This window comes from Podarcis raffonei, chromosome 16, assembly GCF_027172205.1.
Source record: "Podarcis raffonei isolate rPodRaf1 chromosome 16, rPodRaf1.pri, whole genome shotgun sequence".
NCBI lineage: Eukaryota > Metazoa > Chordata > Lepidosauria > Squamata > Lacertidae > Podarcis > Podarcis raffonei.
This window is the reverse complement of record NC_070617.1, coordinates 12,613,863-12,638,851: the sequence shown is the minus strand read 5'-3', so window position 1 is coordinate 12,638,851 and position 24,989 is coordinate 12,613,863. Positions and strand designations below refer to the sequence as shown.

Below are 24,989 nucleotides of genomic sequence, written 5' to 3'. Positions count from 1 at the left end.
AACTGGCACAGCTGTAAGAAGTGCAAGAAGACCTGTAGTTCTCAACAGAGAAGAACTGTTGCAGCTATAAATGTAATATGTAGTTCCAGGTTTGGAAGAGCAGAATGAGGGGAAGCAGCTGGACTGAAGGTCAATTCTTGGAAAAGGAGATGGGGGGGGGATGTGGTTTGGGGCCCAATGGTGGAAGGCAGAGTATAGAATGGCAGAAGGCTGGGTCAAAGAGCTGTTTAACATAAAAGGAGGGAGACAAGGGCCTGAAGGGTTGAGGCACTTGTGCCTAGCTGCAGGGAAACTGCTTCCATGTGTGAAATAACACCCAAGGAATAAGAGCTGAAGAGCACCCTCAAAACTTTTGTCACAAAAATCCAAGGCCAGGAGAATTGAAAGGCCACAGTTTTGGACTGAAAAGCAGGCTGTGGCTGTTCATGCAGACAAAGACATGAAACTGCATTAAGGACTCCGGCAGCAATCATTCAGAAATTAAGCATTTTGCTCTAATCATATTCACAAGTTCAGGAAAACACTATTTGCAAATACCGTATTTTTTGCACCATAACACTCACTTTTTTCCTCCTAAAAAGTAAGGGGAAATGTCTGTGCGTGTTATGGAGGGAATGCCTACGGGTGGCATGCCTACGGATTTTCCTCCTCTAAAAACTACGTGCGTGTTATGGTCGGGTGCGTGTTATAGAGCGAAAAATACGGTATATAAAAATGTAGTATTCTCATCTTTATAAAGATTAATGCATACTTCCAGTGTATGAGATAAACTGATAGAGAGATAATGTGAACCAAGGACACTACAGTGGTACCTCGGGTTAAGAACTTAATTCGTTCTGGAGGTCTGTTCTTAACCTGAAACTGGTCTTAACCTGAGGTACCACTTTAGTTAATGGGGTGTCCCGCTGCCGCCGTGTGATTTCTGTTCTCATCCTGAAGCAAAGTTCTTAACCTGAGGTACTATTTCTGGGTTAGTGGAGTCTGTAACCTGAAGCATCTGTAACCCGAGGTACCACTGTGTTAATCTGAGCAAAGCTGCTGCACTTACAGAACTCAGGCAAAAAACACACAATGAATTATCAAGCTTGTGAAAAGCAGCAGCAGGGAACCTGCGGCCCTCCAGATGTTGATGGACTCCAGTTCTTATCAGCTCCAGTCAGCATGGCCAATGGTCAGAAATGATTGAAGTTGGAGTGCAACAATATATGGAAGGTCACAGTTTCCCCACCTCTGGTGTTAAATTTTGTTTTTATCACCTTCCCCTCTGTGGGCCTCTGGAGCCAGTAACTGCTTCTGATGCTTCTCTGAATGGGTTTCGGTTCCAGCAGGCTAACAGGGAACCATGATGCTTTGTGCTATATAACACATTCAAAACAAGGATACAGGTAATATTCAGAGGAAGAAAGCTGAGTCACAAAGTAGAGGACTGGAATTAAACACAGGTTTAATCTGTGTGACCTAGGTAAATCACATGATCTCACTAGGTCCTTGTGCTTTCAAAAGGAGGAGATGGTGATGACACAAGCTTAATAATGAGAGAGAAATGTGTGGAGTTAAAGGGGCAAACATGTATGTTAAAAGGTCATATATGTTAAAAGGTTAGTGCTGAGAATCTTACATATTGTTGTAAGATACTACAGCAGGGAGAGCAGCAAGCAGTACAGGATGTTGGGGGTGCTGAGTGGGAGGGTGTCCTCTAACTTGTGATCTCATTCTTCTTTGACTCTAATTCCAGTCTCAGGGACATTTCCTCCAAAGGTGACACTGGGTCTCTGGCACACAACCTGAATCCAGGGTCATATGACCCAGTGAAAAAGCAAGCAGCAACATCCCAAGTGACCTGGAGGCAACTCAGTACCACCTCCTAGTTTAATTCACCTCCTGCCCCCACCCCATCATAGCATGAAAGGAGGGAGCGGTTGAACCTCCCCCTTTTCCTTCTAGTTTTGAGGGGGGAAACTTACAGCACAAGCGCCCTCTGGTGCCTGACTTAGGTTGCATAAGCAAAATAGGGTGTTTTTTTAACAATACATCTGGTTTTAATCTTCACATGTGCCCTGCCCAGAATCATCAGGCATGCCCTCTCTAAAATAGGTAGGATGTTCCTTAGTCAGTTCCTGTTCCCTCCACAAGGTATTATCAAGATGGTTCATGAACTTTATATATTTTCTTTTTTAGTATTGTATTTTAACAGTACTGAACTGTGAAAAATTCATATCTGGAAATTGATATTGAGGGAAGAGAAATAAAACACTTGATTTTAAAGAAAGAGACAAAGAGGAAGCTACTAATTAAAGGGAGACCACCCCAGAAAAACCTTCCCAGTTATCACTCCATACTGGACTGAAATACCATTTGAATAAAAAGAAATCACCACAGATCAGTTCTGAGATGGGAAGGCAACATAGAATATTCTCAAATGAAATAATAAAGTAGCTGGGGAAACCCAGCCAGATGGGCAGGGTATAAATAATAAATAATTATTATTATTATTATTATTATTATTATTATTATTATTAGGTGGCAATGACACCTCCTGGGTTTTCTATAAAATTGCAGTGAACGAAGGATGTCTATTCCAGACCAAATGACTGGTAAAACCAAGTGCAGTATATAAGCTGTGAGCCTGGAGATATCTAGATCAAAGCTTACCTCTGCCATGAACTCAGTAGGTGGTCTTCTTAGATAAACTACAGTTCTCCTGGTCTCAGCTCTCTATCTGCAATATAGGAATAAGAGTAACCTACATTACAGGGCTGTTGTAAGATTTCCTGAGTTTAAGTCAAATCCTTTTAATATCTGAAATGTGCAATATTAATATTTAAAGCATTATTGTGAGGCAAAACCCACCTATAAAAACCAAGTATCTTCTTGCAATAAAACCATGTTTAGCCACATTGACTGCAATGAGACTAAACCAGATTAAGTGTGGTATGTGGATTGTAGCCTCAGGCAAAGAAGCCATCCCCTCCAGCTACAGGAATAGGAATAAGCATCTGTAGGGACTGCATGGGGAGGGGGGTGCAGATAAAAGATCCAAAGCCTTTGTGTTTTTGTGTTTCAAAGTAAAAGATTCTCATCCCCAGCTAGACTCTCCAGGATCAATTTGTTGTTTGATGATGAAAGAGCAAACCGTACATGGCAAAGCCCACCATAGCCTCCCCAGTGGCCTTCTCCTTATTTCTTGTTCCTTCTCCCAACATTTACTCTCTTTCCTTTTCCCCCACCCCCTCATGCATTCCTCTCACATATTCAACAACACTGGTTGGATAGAGGTCAAAACGGGCTGACAGGAGCCTTTTTCCTGGGATGTGACAAAAGTTCAGCCTGCCTCAGGACAGTTTACAAAAAGCAAAAGTCCTCTATCTGTTGGAGCTGATCCCCATAAGAAATGGGCTTGTGTACTTGCCACGTTAATACTTTTGAATATCTAGGGTGCTGCAGCTGATGTGTTCTGTGGGGCTGGGATGTTCTGGCTTTAAGGAGACACACACAACAAATAAGAGGTTTCTGGAACTTTACCTTTTCCCAAGGAGAGTCCGATGTCCTGTTGTGACTTCAAAACTACAACAAGCCTTACAAATCAACCAGGAAGCCACACCATCTCCTCTACAAGTCCATATCTGCAATCCCAGATGTTTTCGTGCTGATGGTGATTTTTCAGTTGTGCAAGAGGAGGAGAAGCACTCTGCACATGTTCAAAAGCCCTCAGCCATGTCAGAGCTGAGCCCTGTGCTTCAAACTCTGGTGAGCCTTGGCTCAGATTAAATCCTACTGAAGAACTCATCTTAGCCCTGCCGCAAACAAAGTGACACAAAAGACTGTGAGTTTATAACAAGAGTTGATCACCTTTTGGTCTGATTTTACTGGACTATCTCTCCTTTAGTGAAAGATCAGGTATAGGTAGGGAAACATTTTAGGAGTCATAGAAGGTGTAGGTAGAGTGATTAGGAAAGTTGGGAGCACAGAAGATTAAACCAAGAAGTTAACACCATCATGAGGACCTGCAGAGTGTGGGTACCCTCTAGAACTAAGCTGAAATTTATAAGAATTCCACACTGAACAGATGATTCTTTTTCTAAAAAATTATGGGTCACACATTTTTATGTTCTTTAAAAATTATATTGTTATTAGCTTTATATGACTACAATTGTATTTCCCTCCAGTCTTATTGCCAGCTGCACATAAGGTTCTACCAAAAAAAGCAGCTCTAAAGGGACACATTGATATCTGAATGGGGACATGTGATTTAGAATTTGAAAAACAAGGGAGAATTTCTTAGGTTGTTCCAAGTAGAGCTGAAGCAACCATGAACTTTAGATTGTGAATTTAAAAATGCTAATAAAAATGTTAATAAAATAATTAGTTTCAAACTCTAAAAAATAAATCCCAAACTGAGCAAGAACGGCAAACTTCATTTTTCTGCAGAAGAGTGCAGGGAAAGGGCAAAGGGTTAAGTTGCAAGGAAATTCACAGGCTGAATATAAGAGTCTTGCTGGATCAGACTAAAGGCCCATCAAGTCCAGAATCTGTTTCTACAGTTGCCGATGAGATGCCTCTGGGCAGCCCACCAGCAGGACATGAAGGCAACATTGCCTTTCTCTCCCATTCGTACCTCCCCACAGAAGCTCCTTATTTAAAGGTATTATATACTGCCTCTAAACAGAGGTTCAATTTAGCCATCATGGCAAACTCCCATTTGTAGGCAACGACCAGCAGCACATATTACGGCGGTGAATTCCATATGTTAATTATGAATCATTGTGATGTGCTTTATTTCATCTCTGCTGAATCTATTGCCAGACATTCCATCTGATGAGAAACTGAAAATATTAACTGAAAATCCTGCATTGAATGACTAGATTTCCTATTGCTTTCCTCCCCCACACCCTTCCCTCTCAAATCTACTCTGGAGGGTCCCCCAACTCCACAGAGCAGACTTTGAGGGAGATGGGGGACTGTGACAGTATCATTGCACAATTGAAATCCTTGTATATATTGGATAAAGCCCTTTCCCATTAGTAATATTTAGGTAAAAAATTCAATTTGCATGTAGAATATATATTGATAAGTTTAATTACCGTATTTTTTTGCACCATAACACTCACTTTTTTCCTCCTAAAAAGTAAGGGGAAATGTCTGTGCGTGTTATGGAGCGAATGCCTACGGATGGCGGGGGGATCTGCTGCAGTCGTGGGCAGAGGATCCATGGTTCCCCTTCCTTCCCTCCTCCGTGGCTCGCTTTGAAACAGCAAAGCGGGAGAAGAGCCGCTGAGTGGGGAGGAGAGAGGGACAGAGAGCCTACTTGCTTTAAAGGAGCAAAGCGGGAGAGGAGAGGAGCCGCTTACACGAGTCCAGAGCTGTTTTTTTCAGCGAGCCGGGGAGGAGGGAGAGAACAGCTCGCTAAATAGCAGCAAAGTTTTTCACAAGCAGTCTCTCTGTCCCTCTCTCCTCCCCATTCAGCTGGCTAAATAGCAGCAAAGTTCTTCAGTGAGCCAGGGAGGAGGGAGAGAAGCAGAGCCTTTAAAGGAGCAAAGCGGGAGAGGAGAGGAGCTATCTCCTCTTATACCCCTCTTCTGCATTATTAACAGCATCCTTCTCCACCCACCCCACGCGTGTTCCTTGGCCCTTGAGTGCTTTTCCTTCCCTCCCCACTTAAAACGTGGTTACAAAGCACAGATCCACATGGATCCTCAGGATTTTTGCATTGGGCTACCCCAAACTCACTGTCAGATCACATGTCTGTGGCCACAGCATGAACCACAAAAATCATACATCTACTGTTTCGTTTAGAATATTTTTTTCTTGTTTTCCTCCTCTAAAAACTATGTGCGTGTTATGGTCGGGTGCGTGTTATAGAGCGAAAAATACGGTACTTCTTTGTGCATTTGTAGTATAATAACCTGTATCCAGTGCTTTTTTTCTGGGGAGACACAGGGGTACACATACCCCTAAACAGTTTGTGAATCTAAGTTTGGTCTCATTAAAGGTAAAGGGACCCCTGACCATTAGGTCCAGTCGTGGCCGACTCTGGGGTTGCAGTGCTCATCTCGCTTTATTGGCCAAGGCAGCTGGCGTACAGCTTCCGGGTTATGTGGCCAGCATGATGAAGCTGCTTCTGGCGAACCAGAGCAGCGCACGGAAACACTGTTTACCTACCTGTCAGAGCGGTACCTATTTATCTACTTGCACTGTGACGTGCTTTCGAACTGCTAGGTTGGCAGGAGCAGCGACCGAGCAATGGGAGCTCACCCCGTCGCGAGGATTTGAACCGCCAACCTTCTGATCGGCAGGCCCTAGGCTCTGTGGTTTAACCCACAGTGCCACCAGTTTCCCTTGGTCTCATTGAGGGGCAGTATTTCAATATAAGTAGGAAAATGAGAGTACCCCTAAACATTTTTTTAAGAAAAAAAGCACTGCCTGTACAGTATCTGCTTCTAGGATATGCTGTAAATAAAAATTAAGTTGAAAATGTCAGGAGCAGTCATTTTAAGCATTTAATCATGCCAAATATTGAAAGATGGATAAGCTGGCGGTAAGGAGCATTACAAAAGTTTGTTTTATGGGATACTAGCAGCTCTGTATCTGGCACTGCTCAGGAATTCTAAGAAACCTAAAATCAGTGAAGTTTTTTAACTGGTTGTTAGAATAAGTGGTTTTGAAAAGTTCAGTCCACTATTTTGATTCAAAATGGCATGTCTATTCAGAAGGAAAAACCCTGTTGCGAATAGGACTGCTGCCTAATTTCCCATGTGTGTGTTGCCTTTGCATACCAATTACTGTTTGTTCTTTATTGATTTTAAATTATGAACCACTATGGGTTGATTGGGCTGTATAAAAATGCCTAAATAAATATTTCCACATTTAACATAGCATTTTTAATGGCTGACCTATGTTCTTCACTATGTTTTTAAATCTATTTTTGTTGTATATTGCTGTAATTTTATTCTCCCCCTCTCCATGTTAGTTTAAGCTGCTTTGAACACATACAGTACTGGAAAAGTGGGGTATATTTTAAATCAGTTGGATTATTTAATCTCTTAACTGAGACACACAGCTCATTTGGTACATATTCAGAATGGTGTCCCGCTTTTTATTGTGCTAGTCGCGATGACTGGCGGTGGCCTTTTAATATACGGATTTGGAATTTTAATTGTTCTTTTTTAAAAAAAAAGGGAAAGGAAAAGTAGTTAAGAGCTGAAAAGCAAGGGCTATTATGAGGAGAAATTTGTTGAGGCACAGCAGTCATCCATCTCCCCTCTCACTGAGGTAAAACAGCCGTCTCTCCCAACAGCCAATCAGCGCGGAAGAAACTTCGCCTCAACGGTCCCCCCAAAGCGCGAGACCGGCGACCGAAGATTGAACCGGGGCACTCCGAGAGCTACACCGCGCACGCGCCATCCTCTCCCTCTCATCATAATCAAGGTCTTCCACACTTTCCCGCCTTTCCTCCGCTTTAAATTCTCCTCTTCCCTCCCCGCCTTCTGAAGCTTAGGCCACCAACCCCTCTTCGGCGCACGCGCTCCGGAAGCCCCTTTACCCCTACCTTCCGCCCTCTTCACTACCCACATTCCGAGCCACGCGTGCGCGGCCACGCCCCTCCCCGCTCTCCTTTAGATGCTTCCCACCTCCACGCTGTGCGTCAGGTGCCGTTTGGTTGTCTCTTTCTTCCCCGCTGATTTGGGGCACTGCGCAGGCGCAGTAGGGGAATAACACCCCCCCCGCCTCTTATCACATTCGCCCCCCCCGGCTTTACGGATATCTTGAGGAGACTGTAGGGGGGCTCGTTGTCGTCATCGCCATGGGAGTGAGTAAGGCCTAGATTCCTCCCGGGGTGGGGGGGAGCGGGAAGGGAAGGGGGGTCAGGATTTGGGGGGGTGAAATGGGGGGGCGCTATTCTGTGGGTGGAAAGTTTTGTGTTGGGTAGGGAGAAAAAATAAAGGGGAAATCCGAAAGAGGGGGTCAGTCTGGGGGTACCAAAGGAATAATAACGGGGGGAGAGCTGGGGGCGATAATGGGAAGTTTGCTGCTGGAAGAAGTGGGGGAAAGGCTTAGGGATTGGTATTTGAGATATTAAAGTAGTTCATTGAAAAATGAGTGGGGCGGGGGTTCCTGACCCCCCTACAGGCAGGTTGGTGGTGGTAGGATTAGGAGACTTGGGGAGGGGGATGCCAAGTTTAGAGGAAGGAAAGTAAATGGTGGACACCTGTAGGGGTGTAATAAGGCAACTAAGCAGGGAGAAGTTAGGTTTAATGGGGGGGCGAGGATTAAAATAGACGGTGGAAAGTGGGATAAATTGACGGTATTGGTGGTATTAAAGTAATTTGGGAGGGGCAGGTATTAGGGGGGCACTTTGAGGTAATGACACCCTAACACAGGCGGGGGGGGGGTAAATCAGGGAGGGAAGGACTGGCTTGGAGAGGTGAAAGCAAGTTGGAGAAACATGTACAGGTTACATACGCTTCAGGTTACATACACTTCAGGTTAGTGCTTCAGGTTAAGAACTTTGCTTCAGGATAAGAACAGAAATCGGGCTCCGGCAGCGTGGCAGCAGCAGGAGGCCCCATTAGCTAAAGTGGTGCTTCAGGTTAAGAACAGTTTCAGGTTAAGTACGGACCTCTTGAACGAATTAAGTACTTAACCCGAGGTACCACTGTATTATGCAGGGGAATATTTGGAGGAGTAGGGTGGTGGAGAGAAAGGAAAGTTTGATGTGGGCAGGAAAATGAAAAAGTAAGAGGGAAATCCAGGAGAGAGGAGGAGGAGGAGACAGGGGGTGTTAAGATAATGATGGGATGTGAAGGCATGGGGTCAGGTTGTGGGGTTTTGAAATGGGAAGATATAAGGGGAGATAAAAAGTTTTGTATTGGAAGGAGGTGTGAATGGGGTTGGGACCGTGGTGGATGGGTGTGTTTTAGGCCACTTTATCAACCTGGTGCCTTCCAACTGTTTTGGACTACAACTCCCATCAGATATGCTGGCTTGACTGATAGCACTTGAGAGTCCAAAACACAGGGGGAAGACTGGTTTGAAGTAGGGTTTAGGATGGGGAGCGGAGATATGTGGCCTTGGTGGGTTCAATTTACAGGGGGAAGTAATGGATAATTGCAGAACTGAAAAGGTTAAATATTTGGAAGGTTAGGATCAATTGTCCTGGGCAGAAATATTTGGGATGGAAGAACAATAGTGGGGGTTGTCAGGCAGTTCAGCCCAGTGACAGTGCTCACATTCTTTTAAAACACATTTACTTTTTATTTGAAGAGGTTTTTCTGTTTAAAGCAGAACAAATAATTAAATACTTTTGTTTTGTTAACATACATCATTCTCCATGGAGATCTGAAGAGACCACCCATGCTAATAAAAAGGGTTTCCTTTTTAACCCAGTTCAGTCCTCACACCATTGTATATTTCTAAAATCTAGATGGCATTGGAGGTGCTTCAAGTTAGCAAATTAACATTTGTTTGCCTTGCTGATAAGAATGGTTTTTCTTTCCCTTTCTATAACTGGATGATCCTAGGTGTCTGGAACTCAGGGGCAGGGTGGGCTGTATGTTAACCCATGAAGCATCAGTATGATTTTTATAAATATAAATCAGTTTTTTAGATGCCAAGTGTTGGCAGGTGTACCTTGTCATTGTGGGAGAAGCTGCAGTTATTGGAATTCTCCTAGCCTGCTCAGCCCTTAAAGGTACAAGCACCTTCTCTCAAAACGTGTCATAGGTCAAGCTTGTCAGTCACCACTTGCCTGTTTCCCAGGGGTGTGCAAGAACTGCCTTCAGACGGCTTGACACAAACACTTCCATAAACTGGAAGAAGCCTATTTACCTTTCTTGCTGTTGATGTGCCACAAATAACATTCGACAATATGTCATTCACATACTTACACTGCAAGGCAGAAGCAGTCAAAGAAGGGTTCATAAAATTATCTCTTCCAAGCAAGCTAAAGAACCCCATCTTCCTACATAACGGAATAGCACCTGCAAGGAAAAAAATATATATTTATTGCAGGTGCATGCCTGTTCACCATCTATCCTTTTTTATTGTTTTGGAAGTTGCTTCAGGTCTTGCTTGTGCCAGGAAGATGCAGGCACAGCATTCTGCTCCCATCTGCTGGCAGTCTTCCTGCCCCACTTTCTTCCTGCTCCAACTGAACTAGCTTCCCAGCCAATTTCACGTTGGGGGTGGGGGGGAGAAGGATGTCCTTGCTTGAACTTTAGCAAGGGTGGAAGGGTTACATTGAGGTTAGGCACATGTTTTTGGCTCAGAACCTCTGGTATTCACTGACTCACCAGCCTGGCAAAACTTAACAACACTTCATAAGCGAGTGTTTCTTTTTCTTCCTTTTTCAAAAAATGGTGATTGTATCCAGTGTTAGTCCTATTTAGAGTAGACCTATTAAAATTAATGAATAAGGTAAGTCATGTTAACTTCAATGGATCTATTCTGAGCTGCACTAGCACTGGACACAACTCGGTATTTCCAAGTCAGATTTGAACTGGCTCTTGGGACTGTAGGTGGAAAAATGAATGGAGGATAGAAAGCTGTTTCTCTAGGAAGCCTGGGTCCTGTCTCTTTAGCACAAGAGGCTGCATGCCCTGCAGATTTTGCTTAGCTACAACTCCCATCATCTCTGACCGCTGGCTAGCCTGGTTGGGGCTGATGGAAGTTCTATTTCAAAACCTCTAGAAGGTACCCCACTGGCTACCCTTGTTCTAGGGTTTGATGTTCCCTGTTGCTCTCAAAGCCTGCATCATAACCTCCTTACACTCACCCACACCTTGGACAGGAAAAATCGTGATATGAGAGGAGAAATATAACAAATGAAAAAACCCTCTGTCACCCATGAGCTGCAAGTTCTTAGCATTTCCCTGTGTTCCCTAGCACTGCTCTGGCCAAAAGGATGTGTGTGTGTGTGTGTGTGTGTGTGTGTGTGTGTTTAAACCTGCAAGCTTTAATTGGCTGAAGTGGTCAATTAATCCACAAGGTTTAGTTGAAGCAGTGAGGGGCAATATTAATCAGTGGAGCTGCAAATTGAGAGTAAGCTCTCTGTTTTTATTTTGCTTTGTTGCTCTACTAGAAATAGCTTTCCCTGTTTGGCAGCATCATTTGGTTTGGCATAATCCTTAGGTTGCCAGTGTTTCATAGAACATAGGAGCCCTGGTAGCTGCCTTAAACTGAGCCAGACCATTCTGCCTGTCTCACTTAGTATTGTCTGCACCAGGAGTTCTCAAACTGGTCCACGAGCTTCATTTAAGTGGTCTGTGGAGTGTCTGTGGATTTGTAGTCAACGACAGAAACCACAGTTGCATTGTGTTACATCTTCACATTGCTTTGTAATAGTATTTCAATTTTTATATCTTGCATTGTTTTACACTTTGGATTCTGTGGAATACAATAAAACACAATATATAAGAAATAAAAGAAGCAGTTAAAAATACACTGTGCTAGATGCTGTATGATTTTTAATTGTATTTTTATTGCCACCAATAAAGTTGGGAACCACTGCTCTACACTGACCAACAGTGTGGCTCTAGGATTACAGGCAGGAGTCTCTCCCAGCCCTGGAGAGCAGATGCTGGGAGATACCTGGAGATGCTGTGGAGTGAACTTTTGTAGTCCCTGTGGGGGAAGCCACGCTTAAGGCTATATACTGAGTACAACTCGGCTGCATTTACATGTTGTGCCTTGTTCTAACATCTCAGCCCTTCTTCTTTCAGAGGAAATCAAGTAAAGGCAAGGAGAAGAAACAGAAACGACTGGAGGAGCGAGCAGCAAGGGATGCCATCTGTGCCAAGGTGGAAGCTGCAAATAAAGTGAGCTTTGTTTTCTCTTTCCCCTCTAAGTGGAGACTGAGCCTGGTATAGTGGCAGTAGAGCAGCAGTGCCCTCCAGATAGTTTGGACTGCAGCTACCATCTTGCTTGACCATTGGTAATGCTGGCCAGGGCTGATGGGAGTTGTCCAAAACATTAGGAGTCCACCAGTTGGGGAAGTCTGGATTTAAAGGTTAGATTCGGGTTAAAGAGACCCAGGTTCAAATCCCCACTTGGTTGTGGAAGTTCCCTCAATGGCCTGGACCCAGTTTGCTTATTTCTGTGCAGCACCAGCCAATTAACACTGTCTGTCCCTGCTGCCAAGATGTTGCTGCTGAATATTAGAGACCACTCATTATAACTTATCCGCTGTTTGCTGTTCCAAAATTTCTTGAACAGTATATGCAAATAAACAAGAAGTGGTTTAAAAACCCCCAACTCTAAACACTTTCTCTCTTCCCCACTTGGAATTCATGGTGGGCTAAAAGCGAGAGAGAGAGCACTTTTCCCAAAATGAACCCTTTAAATGTTAAAAGCCCCTGAAAAAGTATCTCTTTGCTTGACTGCACTGCAGACATCTATCTCTTCCTTAGTATACTCTCTTTCTTTCCATAGTTGGGAGACCCCTTAGAAGCCTTCCCAGTGTTCAAGAAATATGACAGAAATGGGTGAGTAGAAGTTCTCTGCTCTTTGAGGCTAGAGGGATTTGAACCCAGGTCTTCTTGGTCAAAGCCTTAGGCACAGGCTTTGAGACTGTGTGTGTGTGTGTGTGTGTGTGTGTGTGTGTGGAAAGCCATGAAATGCTTGCTGCTGCTCCGTCTGGTATTGCAGGCTTCTTGCTCCTGGGACTCAGCTACAAAGTGGACTTCTATTTATGTATATTGAAACCTAATGGCTTCCGTTTCCTTTCTCTCTTTGCAGGTTAAACGTCTCCATTGACTGCAAACGAGTTTCCAGCTTGGACCCGACCACACTCGACTGGGCTTTTGAACTAACCAAAACAAACATGCAGACCTTGTAAGGCCCAAGGGGGACACTCAGGGGTAGTGGGCGGCAGTGGGGAGCAATTGCCAGCTGTTGTGGGGATGTGCAAGAGCGGGGGGGGGTGACTCCCTTTCTTTCCCATCCCCCAAAAGTCGTATCTCTGCTTAAAAAAAAAAAGCATTGTGCTCCAGATAGTAGAGATCTACTGCAAGTCAGAATAGGCAATCCTGGGGTAAATGGATCAAGGGCTTGACTCAGTTTTCTGTGTTTCAGAGATTCCCAACAGAGGCTGCTGTTTTGTTAGTATGATCAGTTTTTCATGACTTTTTCTCTGTAAGGGATTCGAGGAAGTAAGAAAGTAGAACAGATTGCAGAGCCTATCAGGCAATTGCATTGCTAACTGTCATGCAGTTGTCTTGCAAACCAGCTTCTTGTCCCCTCTGATGGCTAATAGAGTTGGGTCCGCTTTGCAGAGTTTGCTAGGTAGCCATCCAGAGGTGCTGCTCAAAGCCCAGGTGGAGAAGGGGAACGGGTCCCGAACGTGCTCCGGTACCCAAGAGATTCCCTCCCTCTCCTAGGCAGCAATGCAGGCTGCTTCTTATGGTGAGTACTATCTCCAGGTGGCTGAGCTCTCCCCTAAGGAGAGGGTGTGAAGCGATTGGTTTTTATGCTCTCTTCCTCTCCACAGGTATGAGCAGAGCGAGTGGGGCTGGAAAGACCGGGAGAAACGAGATGAGATGTCAGATGACCGTGCTTGGTACCTAATCGCTCTGGATGATGGCTCCCTTCCCGTGGCTTTCTCACACTTCCGCTTTGATGTGGAGTGCGGGGATGAGGTCCTCTATTGGTACGTCTCCTGCTAGGCACGTTCATATTTGTTTTCAGGACTCTTGGAGTGCCCTCAGATTCTGCACTTGGGGAGGGCCAGGTGGATCATGGCAGAGTGGAAGGATGTACACAAGTCAAACCTGCTACAAAATTTTGCAGGGTACAGGAAAGGGGATGTGGGAAGTGGAAGCTTATTGATATCATGTATCAGCCCAGCTATATAATAGGGGACAAAAAGCTGCTCTTTCGATAACTAACACACAAAATGTAATAATAGATTTAGACACTAGGAGGGAATATATTGTTTAGTTATTACTGCTTCCTTGCTCACATTAGTGAGATCAGCACAGTACCATCCTTTGCAGCTTAAACTTGGAAGCTAAGACAAGATTGATTTAACTTCTTGGAACAATAATCCAGAATGCTTTAATGCGGACTGTATTTTCCCTGGAATTACCTACCCTTTTGCCCCCTCTTAAAATAACAATCGCACACACATTGTTTTGTGAAGAAATGAATGTAGTAATTAGTTACATAATTTAGGTTTCGAATCATCAGTTACAGTAGCAAGATCATCAGCAAAACTACCATCTGAGTTACAAAAGTACAAAATGTAAGTTCAAAAATGGTGAGTTCAGAGTGCAGAGTTCAGACATGTATGTGTGGCCAGCTTGGAAGCATAATGAAGAAAGAGGAGTCTGCCCCAAGGAGGAAGGAAGTACATAGTGTTACAGCTTCCTGTCAAAGGCAGACAAAGGAAGAAATCTCACAGAGTTTTCTGTAGCAAATTTTACAGGAAAGCCCTGTGAGCCTCAGCTCCTTCACGTTCCCATCTGGCAAAGCACAAATTGTTGGGTTGACTGCAGTAATGTCCCACACAAAAAAAGTTAAAGTGTGGAGTGCTCTTGTTCAGTGTGCAGGCCAGCCATGCCCTCTTTCAGGTTGTTCCTTTCCATTCTGCACCCATCCATCCAACATTCCTATGTTCCTTGGCTACTTGATCCTCATTCAGCTGTTTGGGGATTTATTCATTTTAGTCTCTTAAACTTGTCCCTAAAGGTAAAGGTATCCCTGCCCGTACGGGCCAGTCTTGCCAGACTCTAGGGTTGTGCGCCCATCTCACTCTATAGGCCGGGGGGCCAGCGCTGTCCGCAGACACTTCCGGGTCACGTGGCCAGCGTGACAAAGCTGCATCTGGTGAGCCAGCGCAGCACACGGAACGCCGTTTACCTTCCCGCTAGTAAGCGGTCCCTATTTATCTACTTGCACCCGGGGGTGCTTTCGAACTGCTAGGTTGGCAGGCGCTGGGACCGAGCAACGGGAGCGCACCCCGCCACGGGGATTCGAACCGCCGACCTTTCGATCGGCAAGTCCTAGGCGCTGAGGCTTTAACCCACAGTGCCACCCGTGTCCCTTGTAAACTTGTCCCTAAAGACTCCTAAAAAAACCTTGGGTTTCCCTGAGGATGCTGATAACTCCAAGCTTGATATATACCATCCTTCTCCATGCTGCTTCCCTTTAGATGTTGTTGGACTACAGCTCCTATCACCCTACATCACTTGTCACACTGGTTGGGCCTAGTGAGAGTAGTATTAAAAAATGCCTGGCGGTCATCTGGTTGTGGAAGACCATATGATGTATTCAGTCCCCAGCATCTTCCAGCTTCAAGGTCAGGTAGCAGGTGACGGGAGACACCTTTCTCTGCCTTGGACAGCTTCTGGTGTAGCCTTGCCTGGTATAAGACAGCTTCCTATGTTCTGAACAGAAGCACATAAAGAACAGTCCTGCTGAATCAAGTCAGTGGTCCATCTAGTCCAGCTTCCTGTTCTCACAGTGGCCAGCGATTCCCATGGGAAGCCCACAAGCAAGACTCGAGTGCAAGAGCACCTTTCTGCCCTGTGGTTTCCTGAAACTGGTATTCAGAAAGACATTGCCTCCAACTATGAAGCATGGCCTTCAAAGCCTTATCTTCCATGAAAATCCGCACAGATTTGTTGTTTGATTTATGTGTGTAAACTGCTGTGTTTATTCCAGGTGCAAAATCTGTGTTCTTGCAGCTGCCAAAGTGGTGGAAGAGAAGGGGTGAATGCAACATTACAAATCAGTTGTGGCTTAAATAATCATTGTTTAGGGACTTCCGGGTTAGTGCCATCGGCTAATGGCGGATTCCCTCCTAGCTCCGGAGGGAATCGGCTCCACAGGATTAGGGTCTTACCGCTGCGGCGACGCGGGGACCCTTAAAAATCACAGGCGGTGAAGCCTGTGAACCTGGTGACTCGGCGGGCACCATTTGCGCCCCCCCGACCTGCGAAGGAGCCTTTTTAAAGGCTTCGGAACGGGGGACGGGGTGAGAGGCGCGGTGCTGAGAGTCGACTGCTTCTCCTGCGGAGTGAAGCTGCGCTGCCATGGCCGGAGAGCGCTGACTTCTTCTTGTGATTTGGACTTTAAAATAACAACCTGTGAGTACTACGGAAATTGGATTTCTAAGGAAATTTTTCTTTTGTGAATTAGGCACGATCGGGGAAGGCGTAAACAGGAAGTCCGTCTCCCCGTCTTGTAAACAATCTAAAGCAAGGACCTGCTAACTAAGGTCGAGAGAATTCTTTTTTTATTATTATTGGGTAAAAGACATTAATTTCACGATTTGGCACTAGAAGAAATTTTACTGGAGTATAAGAGCTAATTTTGGGAGCTGAAGTGTCACACACACCCCCGGACCCGGGAGTGATCCGCGAGAGAGCCTGTTGAAAAGACATTGAAGAGTTTGACAGCTGTCAAATTAGCTGTCAAGACGGAAAAAGAGAACTTTGTTTCTGCTGCTTCTGCTGGCTATATTTGTTATAATTTGACTATACTTTGTTGAAAATAAGGAAGAACTGATACAAACTAATTTTACTTTCGGATTTGAACTGGAAGGAAGATTAAGTAACCAAAATCCCTCTAGAGGGGGTTTTGGGACATTACAAGAATGGCCGAAGGAGGAAAAATTCAAGCTAAATTGGACAGAGTTTTTCTTCTCTTGGGAAAGTTACAAGGCCAAATTGATGTTTTGGCTACCAATGTTGCAACTCTGGACTTAACAGTAAACAAATCCATTGAATTTGATAAGGAATTGACTCAGGAAGCCCATGCAGCTGGACAAGAAGAGAAACTTGAGAGTTCTGAGAGTGTGAAGAAAGAGATATATGTTGTTCCTGAGGAAAAGGAAGGAGGAGATGTAATGTTACAGAAAATAAAGGAGGGCCAGAGGCCTGACATGATGGTTACAAAGGAAAATAAGAACTTGATGGTGAAAATTTGGTCTGAATTGGAGACTGAAGAATGGAGAGATCTCCTTATGTGGAGATCAGAAGACCCAAGGATTACAAATTTGATTAAGGTGGAAGTTGGAGCTTTGGGGACATTTGGTCTTGAAAGGAGTAAGAAACAAGATTCAGGCTCCACTTTTAAGTATGGAGGTCTGGCTGGAAGAAACATGGACCCTATTGGACTAGTGCTTCTCCGAGATTTGGTGCTTAATACCAAGGACTATCAAAAAAACCGGCAGAGAGGAACTGAGAGAGAATTAAGAGCCTCGGACGTGAGATCTCCAGGCTGATAGTAGATTGATTGATGGACGTTTGTTGGGGATTGAAACCGGGAAAGGGGGGGTGGAGTTTAGGAATCCAAAGGGTGTATAATTATAATCTGTTTTGTTTTTACTTTTGTTATCTGTCTGAGAATTGAGGAAATCGTGGAAGGGAATTTAGGCCGACTTTAGAAAAAGGTTTTAAGAATAAGCACTGATGTATCACTATTGATGTTTATAAGGCAAAATTGGTTTTTTTAAATGAACTAAATATAAAAAGGTTAAAAATTAGGGATAAGAACTTGTTGAACCAACAATTTGAATTGGAATACAAGAGGGGGAGGTGTGGGGAAGTCAGGGAAATATGTTATTGAAAATAAGGATTGTGAATTCTATGTGTTTTTAAACTTTTTTGTTTTTTGATTTTTTTAATGTATTACAATGGAAAATTTTAATAAATATCTTTAAAAAATAATAATAATCATTGTTTAGTGCTTATATAGTTCTATTTTCCTTTTCCCCTGAGAGTTTGAAAGCCATTTGCATCCATTATGTCATCTGAAGCTGTGGGGAAAGACTGAATGGGGGTGGGGGTGGAATTTTGCAGCTCAGGGCAGCGATGTTTGTGGGGGGATTTCAAGGCCTGGGTGTTCTTTAATTGCATGTTGAAGCTCACCCTTTCCTCAACTCCTCAGCTACGAAGTACAGCTGGAAAGCAAAGTGAGAAGGAAAGGTCTCGGCAAATTTCTCATACAGATCCTACAGCTCGTGGCGAACAGGTAAGTGCACTATTTTTTCCTCTTCCTCTGAATTACAATTCTCTCTAGCTGTCTGAAACTGCAGTCCTAAACATGCCCACTTGGAGTCGCTAATCTCTCCCCATTAAAAAACCCCTAACAAACCCTGAATATCTTGATACCAAGGATTGACATATAATGGCCTGAGTTGCATGGCCACCCTAACTATGGATTACCAGGTTCGTGCAACCATGCAGGTTTCCAGACAAAAGCCTGCTGCTGCTGCTTTGCTTGTTCCTGCTCTTTTTTACTGCCACTCCAAGGTTTGGCTTAGTGTGTTATCTGAAGTGGGACTCAAGCTTGGTGAGAGGAGAGAGCTTAACCTTGAGCTGTTGCCAGGGTTTGTGCTCAAAACGACTGGGGAGAAGAAAAGCAGCTGCACAGTTCCTGGTAAGCCACGGTTTGAACTTGCTGTGCTGTTGTCTGAACCAGGCCAGTGTGAATTCAGATGGTTCTGTTTTTAACCTCTTAACCATATCCAGCTAAATTCTCCCAAGCTGAAATTCATGATCCTAAATTACTCCTGTCTATTAACTTCAGGGGGTCTACTCTGTGTAGAACTAGCCTTGTATACAACCCTCTGCATGTTGTATGTATCAAATTAGGCATTTTTATTTTGCTTGCATTAAAATAAAATAAAAAGCACACTGCAACGAATTTAGTGTGGACCAGAACTGGAGCCTTCTGAAGACCTTGGGTGATGAAATTCCTGAGCAGCACCCTTCCCTAAATCTTCAACAATCCCTTCTGACACCTTTTTGAGCTTCCTTTGGTAGTTGTAAAGACTAGTGTTGGGATAGGGAAACCTGTGGCCCTCCAAATGTTGCTGGACTCCAGCTCCCATCAGCCCCATCAGAGATTATGGGAGTTGGAGTTCAACAACATCTGCAGGACCACAGATTTCCCATCCCTAGGCTACAATCTCGCTTTAATATAATCATCGGCATCATCTGATTTGCACATAACAGGTGTGTGAGCACGCAAGATAATTGCTCCCAGATGAACGTGCAGCTATAAACTGCTGTCGTGCTAGCTAGCTTGCTGTGCTCTTTGAAAATGTCTGGATTTTAAAACCTAGGGTTGTATCCAGTGAAGTCCTACTGTGAGTAGGCACACTGAAATGAGTAAACCAAAGTTGATCAAGTCCATTCTTTTGAATGAGCCCTACTCAGAGTACAGTCATTGGGTACAGTCATTAGATTATGCTCTTGGCTTTAGTTAGTACTGTGTTAGCTCTGCTAAAACTTGGCAGTTGTCTGGAGGATCCAATTCTATACCAAATGCACTTTCAAACTTTGGGTTAAGAGAAGATGGCCATCCCCAAATATACTGACACGTGTGTGTATTTATTTAATAATTTCAATTTTTACATGTGATTGGAACTAATTTAAATTAGACTACTGTGAAAGTGCAAGGAACTTTGTTTTGCTTTTGCTTTCTTTCTTGTGACCTCATACCATGCTGACCTTGTCTTCTCCCTGGCTCTTAGTACACAGATGAAGAAAGTCATGTTAACAGTATTTAAACACAATCATGGGGCCTACCAGTTCTTCAGAGAAGCGTTACAGTAAGACTTCATTTACTTCTTTTTTGCTCACCTGAAGTAGAGACCAGAAGAAGATGGGTTTGGGGAGATGCCCCTCTCCTACCCCTGTGAGTCAGAGCTGATAGTTGGTTATTGGACTCTCTTTGGCCAGGGATAGGGAGCATATGGTCCTTCAGATGTTCCTGGACTCAACATCCCTGACCTCTGGGCATGCTGGCTGGGATTGATGGGAGTTGGAGTCCAACAAAATGTAGAGGGCCAGTGGTTCCCTGTCCCTCTCTGAGCAAAGGGCGCAGAGCCCTTTTCAGAACAATATTCCTTCATGGCTAACCTTCTGGGAGACCACATGCCAGAGGTGGGTGGGGCCAAAGCAAAGTGGGTGCGCCCATATATATCCTATACATCCACACACCTAGTCCTTTCCTTCCCAGCTACAATCTCCAGGAAGATCATCCATTTTTCCTGCTTCCTTCCCCCTGCAACAATGGAAAGAAAGCTCCCACTGGTTCCAGTAGAAGGCTCCCCACCCCCCACCCCGGTCTAATTGCTGGGTGGAGATGAGGCCAGGAGAGGAGGCCTTGGAGGTCTGAGGTTCCCCACACCTTTCTTAGGCCAAGGGCATCAGGCAGTGTTCAACAACAGCACAAACTACCAAATAACTCCAGCTTCCCACAAGATATTGCGATGGCCTGGACCAACTTGGAAAGCTTTGAAATGGGACTAGAGCAATTCATGGAATAAGAGCAATTCATGGAATATAAGGCTGTTAGTCACAGTCTTCCCTCCACTGTCAGAGGCAGTATGCCTATGAAAATCTGATCCTGATCACAGGCTCCCTTTTGGGACATCTGCTTGGCTACTGTAAAACAAGGATCCTGGGCCTTTGGTCTGGTCAGCAGGGCTTTCCTCACATGTTTTCTTTTCTTCTGATGCTGCCCTGTTTCTACAAATAGACTCTTCATGCAATCAGTTGCTTGTGGAGACCACGCCAAGGGGCCAGGCCAGCTCCAGTTGCACAGATGTGGCTGCATTTTAAGCATTGATGCAAATGCCACCTGACACTTTTCTCTATCTCCTCTCCTCCTCCTCCTTCACCACAACCACTTCTGCCCCTGCAGGTTTGAAATCGATGATACCTCACCCAGCATGTCTGGCTGCTGCGGGGATGATTGCTCCTACGAGATCCTCAGCCGGAGAACAAAGTTTGGCGAGAGCCAGCACGCTCACCTGGGTGGTCACTGCGGAGGCTGCTGCCATTGAGGTTGTCCTTCACTCTTGAGAAAGAACCCGGCTCTCTCCACACAACCCTGCCTTTCTCTTTGGTTTCCATTGCCTGATCCTGCCCTCCACCTCCCCACTTCCTCCATTTCTTGGTACACCCCCAAGCCAGGACAAACAAGACTCCTTTATTGCATCCTGAATCCCAGGATGGAAGATCTTCCTCCGTACGGGAGGCTCTGGGAACCAAAGTCATGCCTAACTCTCAGACCTAGTGCTAGATCTTGCATACTTACAGTCTTGATCCGAAGGCATGAATCTGGGCAGCAGGGTTTGCTTGCTTATTTGTTAAGCTCACGCTGCTGCAGTGAAGAAATAGTTAAATCCCCAAGTGAATGGTGGGGATAGCTCTCTCCCTCCAAGCTGAAGAGGTGCAGGGAGTGAGTTTTACAGAATCCTTATTGGAGTAGCAGATCTAGAAACGTGACCTTTCCTCACCTGCATTGATCTGTGCCTCTCCTTTCTTCGGTCATTACATTGGACTGCTGTTTTGCCACAAAACTGCAATGTGTATCAAATTGGATGTGGTCCCCTGCATGGGCTACCTGGGGAAACCTTGCCTGACTCCATCCTGTTGCTTGGATTTCTCCTGGGTGTATGTTGCAGCCACCTGTTGTTTTTTGGTTGATGGGGGGAGAGGGGAGGGGAGGAGAAAAGATTTGTACAGGTTTTAGAATCATACCCTGATTAATGTTCTGCATTGATCATGCCTGGAGCACTTCCCTTTTGTTTATACGTGGGGGGTGGGGGAAATATTGATGCAGATGTTCTGCTTCTGCAGTTTGCTGCTGCCGAGTCCCATATGGCTGTGTCCTTAGAGGACCTTAGAAGCCAAATCAAGCTATCAGTGACCTACACAGGTGACTTTCTGCGCACAGACAAACCACCTGGAGAAAACTTGCAAGAGTTCGAAGCAATGATATCTGAATTTGCTATTCCTGTGTCCAAAAGGCTGAGTTGAAGGAAGTGTGCAAGAGATTTATTTTTTTCAAATGCTATTAACATTTTTGTTTGTTCAGGTCCCTTCACCCTTTTGAGTCTTTGGGAAACAGGCAGCTCTGGCATTTCTGAATCCTGTGTAGCGGGGTGAGTAACCTGTGGCCCTCCAGCTGCTATTGGTTTCCAGCTCCCATCAGCCCCAGCCAGCATGGGCAGTGGTTGGGGAGGATGGGAACTGGAGCCCAAACACCCATCTTGAAAACTATAGGTTCCTCATCCCTGCTGTATATTATGAAGCAAGGATGTTCTGGTTTGGGTTTTTCTTTAAAGATGTTCTTAAATGCCTTGGCTTTGCATTGATGCTTCATCATCAGAAGGGACAGCCTTTGCCTTCAGTTAATTATCTTGAGTTGCAGCTTTTTAACACAGTGTAGTGTCATTTTCCCTTCTTTATGACATGTTGTGCAGAAATGACATCTTACTTCCTTCTTGCCTCAGTGAGGTGTGTTGGTGTGTACAAGCTTCATTTGAGGTGTTAAGAATTGACCAGCCAGGTCATCCTGCTGCAACTGTCAGTCACTGGCCTGGCCCTGCTCTTCCCACCAGGCTTCCTTAGCGATCTAGGCTGCAACATAGCAGCAGTTTTGGGAGGAGAGTGGCTGTTGGTTGCCAGGCAACCGCCAATAGCTTTCGTGCGTCCCAAGTTCTGTCGTTGCATGCTCTACCAGGCCCTGCTGACAACTGCCTGGGTAGTATTTTCCAGTGTTGGTCCTCCTCTGCTGTAGCAATGCTGGTGGTGCAAGTGATCCATCCCATAACTCCCCTTTGCCCAAAATGGAGCCTCTCGCACCAGCCGCACAACCTCAGGACCTCACTTCTGTCTCAGGGTGTGCCTCTTTGCCTTTTTCTGGTTCCCTCTGAAGGGATGCAAAATGGGTGCTCCTACTCTTCCTACTCTTCAGCCTTTAAATGCCTGAACTCGGGGTGACCAGTGTGAGTGCCCCTCCCCCAGATGTTGCTGGACTCCACCTCCCATCAGCCACAGCCAGCATGACCTACAATCAGGGAGGATCATTCAGCAACATCTGGAGAACACCATGCTGGCTTTCTCTGGCCCCAAGCCTCTTTTTTAAGAATTAAAAATTGCCCTGCTACTTGAATTGCATCTTACCAAATAGATAAGATTGCTAGTGGTTTTTCCTCTCTTGGAAATTGGATCGTAACTCCACAAGTTCATACTTAGATTTTTGTAGAAATGCATCGTCTACAGCCAAGGAGTGAGTTGCATGCAGGCTTTTGTGTGTGCATGTGGATCATTCAGGCTGCAGAATCATTCAGGGCTGGAGCAGCGATGGCCAACATTGTGAGCATCTGGGGATCAGATTTTCCAAGATTGATCTGCAGGCGGGTTACGAGTGGATCTCATCACTGTGTCTTCTCACTCCTGGCTGCAGAATTGACAGGGACAAGGGTGCCTGCATGGTGAGACAGACAGGCAAGCTGCAAGTCTCAGAATGTTTCTTAGTTTGCACCCCTTCCCCCTTGAGAAACTCGCTTTGCTTTCAGTTGTCAGCACTGGGGAAAGGCTCATGGACCAGTGATAACTTGAGAGCATTGCAAGCACTGCTTTCAGTCAGTCTAACAGGCATCTCCCTATCCCTTTCTGGAAGTGATGGAGACTCAGCCAGGAGACCTCTTCATGAGCTTGGTGCCCGTTCTGCAACCTCTCATTTATCAAGGGGCAGCTACAGCTACAGAATAGGCAGCAGTGTGCCACAGACTCTATGGCAGGGATGAGGAGCATGTGGCCCTCTGGATTTGGTTGGACTCCAACTCCCAACAGCCCCAGGTATGCGTGGTCACTGGTCAGGGCTGGTGGGAGTTGTAGTCCAGTAACACATGGAGGACCTCTAGTCCTGCTGTGCAGCGGTTTTGGGATGTGGCACTGCCACTTCTCACCTCCCAGGAAATGTGTGCCTTCTAGATACAAAGTGATGAAAAAGTGAAGTTGTGGTAGGGGGTCCAAATGCCGCCTGTGGGGGAGGATAGACTACTCAGGCAGGCTGGGGGCCCTAACTGAAGGGGCGCTCACTTTGCTGGGGGGTAGCACACAATTTTGAGCACTTGCTGCTTCCAGAACACTTTGCTCCCCTGCATGGGTTTAGCATGTCTTTCTCCCATGTGGCAGTAGGGGGCTCTTTAATGCACTCTCCTGTTTGTGCAGGAACATGCCGCCCTGGCGTAGGGCAACAAGAGACGCAGAATTCAGCCTTGCATGGCTGTTTTTAATCTAATCTGTTCCATTGTGAGCAGGACCAAGGCAAAGAGAGCTATTCTGCTCCCCTCTCTTGGATGGGGCATCTACTCATCTTAGCACTGTCCCCCTGAAAGTTTGTGGAGTCAACTTCACTCTTTGGCATGACCATGTCATCCTGGTCTCACTTAATTGCCTGTAGCAGGATGTAGAAACAAATGGGCCTCATTTAACACAAAACAATCCCCTTTTTTGTTTAAAAAACAACCATGTTCCTAAGATAAGCCCCCCTGTTGCTTTTTTTTAAATTATTAACATGGGAAAGTTGCTATCGTGTTCATTTTTGTTTTGTTTGATATGCTAGGGACAGTCTACGAAGCTTCTAGCTCTTTTGGACTTTTTGAACAGTAGATAAGCTAACAGTTCTCTGGATATTACCTCCCTATAGCAAAAATCCATTGATAATTGCAGTTTGCTATATTAACCTTTTGTTTTTGTTACCTTATACGTGAATCTCTTTCCGTATTCCAAAGTATCAAGAAAAGGTGGTTGAGTGTGGCTAACTCTCACTTGTATTTTTATTTTCCCCCCCCCGCCCCCCCCAAATCTGGCATGCTTTGTAATATTAAGTTGTAAACTCTGCACTGTATACTTCTATGTATCTAGTGTCCTTTTTGCCCTCTTCATTTGCCCTCTTTATTTTGTGGTTTTTTTGGGGGGGTTGTCCCCCCAAAAGTTTTTAGAATAATTTTCTATGGTAATTACATTTCTTGGCAAATATTTTCACCAGAATCAAAGGGAACAAGCTGACTTTTTAATTTTGGTATTTGTTTTATTCATATGTTTGAAAATAAACATTTTCTTCAGTCTCTAGCTGTGTGTGTTTCTCAAATGTCTCAAGTGTGCAAATCCTGGGATGTTTGGAAGCAACCTGGCCCTTCCCCCTATGGTTTTTTAATAAGCACTCATTAATTCAACCATCTG

The 24,989-nt window shown here is 45.0% G+C and overlaps 1 protein-coding gene across 5 annotated transcripts; it reads left to right on the top strand.

Moving 5' to 3' along the window:
• The first annotated feature begins 7,340 nt into the window (after window positions 1-7,340).
• NAA40 (N-alpha-acetyltransferase 40, NatD catalytic subunit) lies at window positions 7,341-24,604 on the top strand. 5 transcript variants are annotated; one of them, XM_053369335.1, is made up of 8 exons: window positions 7,554-7,807; window positions 11,718-11,813; window positions 12,427-12,479; window positions 12,733-12,828; window positions 13,484-13,642; window positions 17,887-17,970; window positions 19,478-19,555; window positions 20,653-24,604. In XM_053369335.1, exons 1-8 carry the CDS (start codon window positions 7,802-7,804, stop codon window positions 20,792-20,794), a joined length of 714 nt encoding a protein of 237 aa, XP_053225310.1. In that variant the 5' UTR covers window positions 7,554-7,801; the 3' UTR covers window positions 20,795-24,604. The 5 variants fall into 5 exon arrangements, with proteins under 5 accessions (XP_053225311.1, XP_053225312.1, XP_053225314.1 ...); XM_053369336.1 differs by lacking the exon at window positions 12,427-12,479 and having other exon boundaries at window positions 7,341-7,646; XM_053369337.1 differs by lacking the exon at window positions 12,427-12,479 and having other exon boundaries at window positions 7,342-7,637.
• The last annotated feature ends 385 nt before the right edge of the window (window positions 24,605-24,989 follow it).

Bases quoted from the DNA above. Each gene is read 5' to 3' on its own strand.
- NAA40 (XM_053369335.1), top strand. The intron at 11,814-12,426 runs GTGAGCTTTGTT...TTCTTTCCATAG, and splicing joins AGGTGGAAGCTGCAAATAAA to TTGGGAGACCCCTTAGAAGC. The intron at 17,971-19,477 runs GTAAGTGCACTA...CCTGGCTCTTAG, and splicing joins CTACAGCTCGTGGCGAACAG to TACACAGATGAAGAAAGTCA.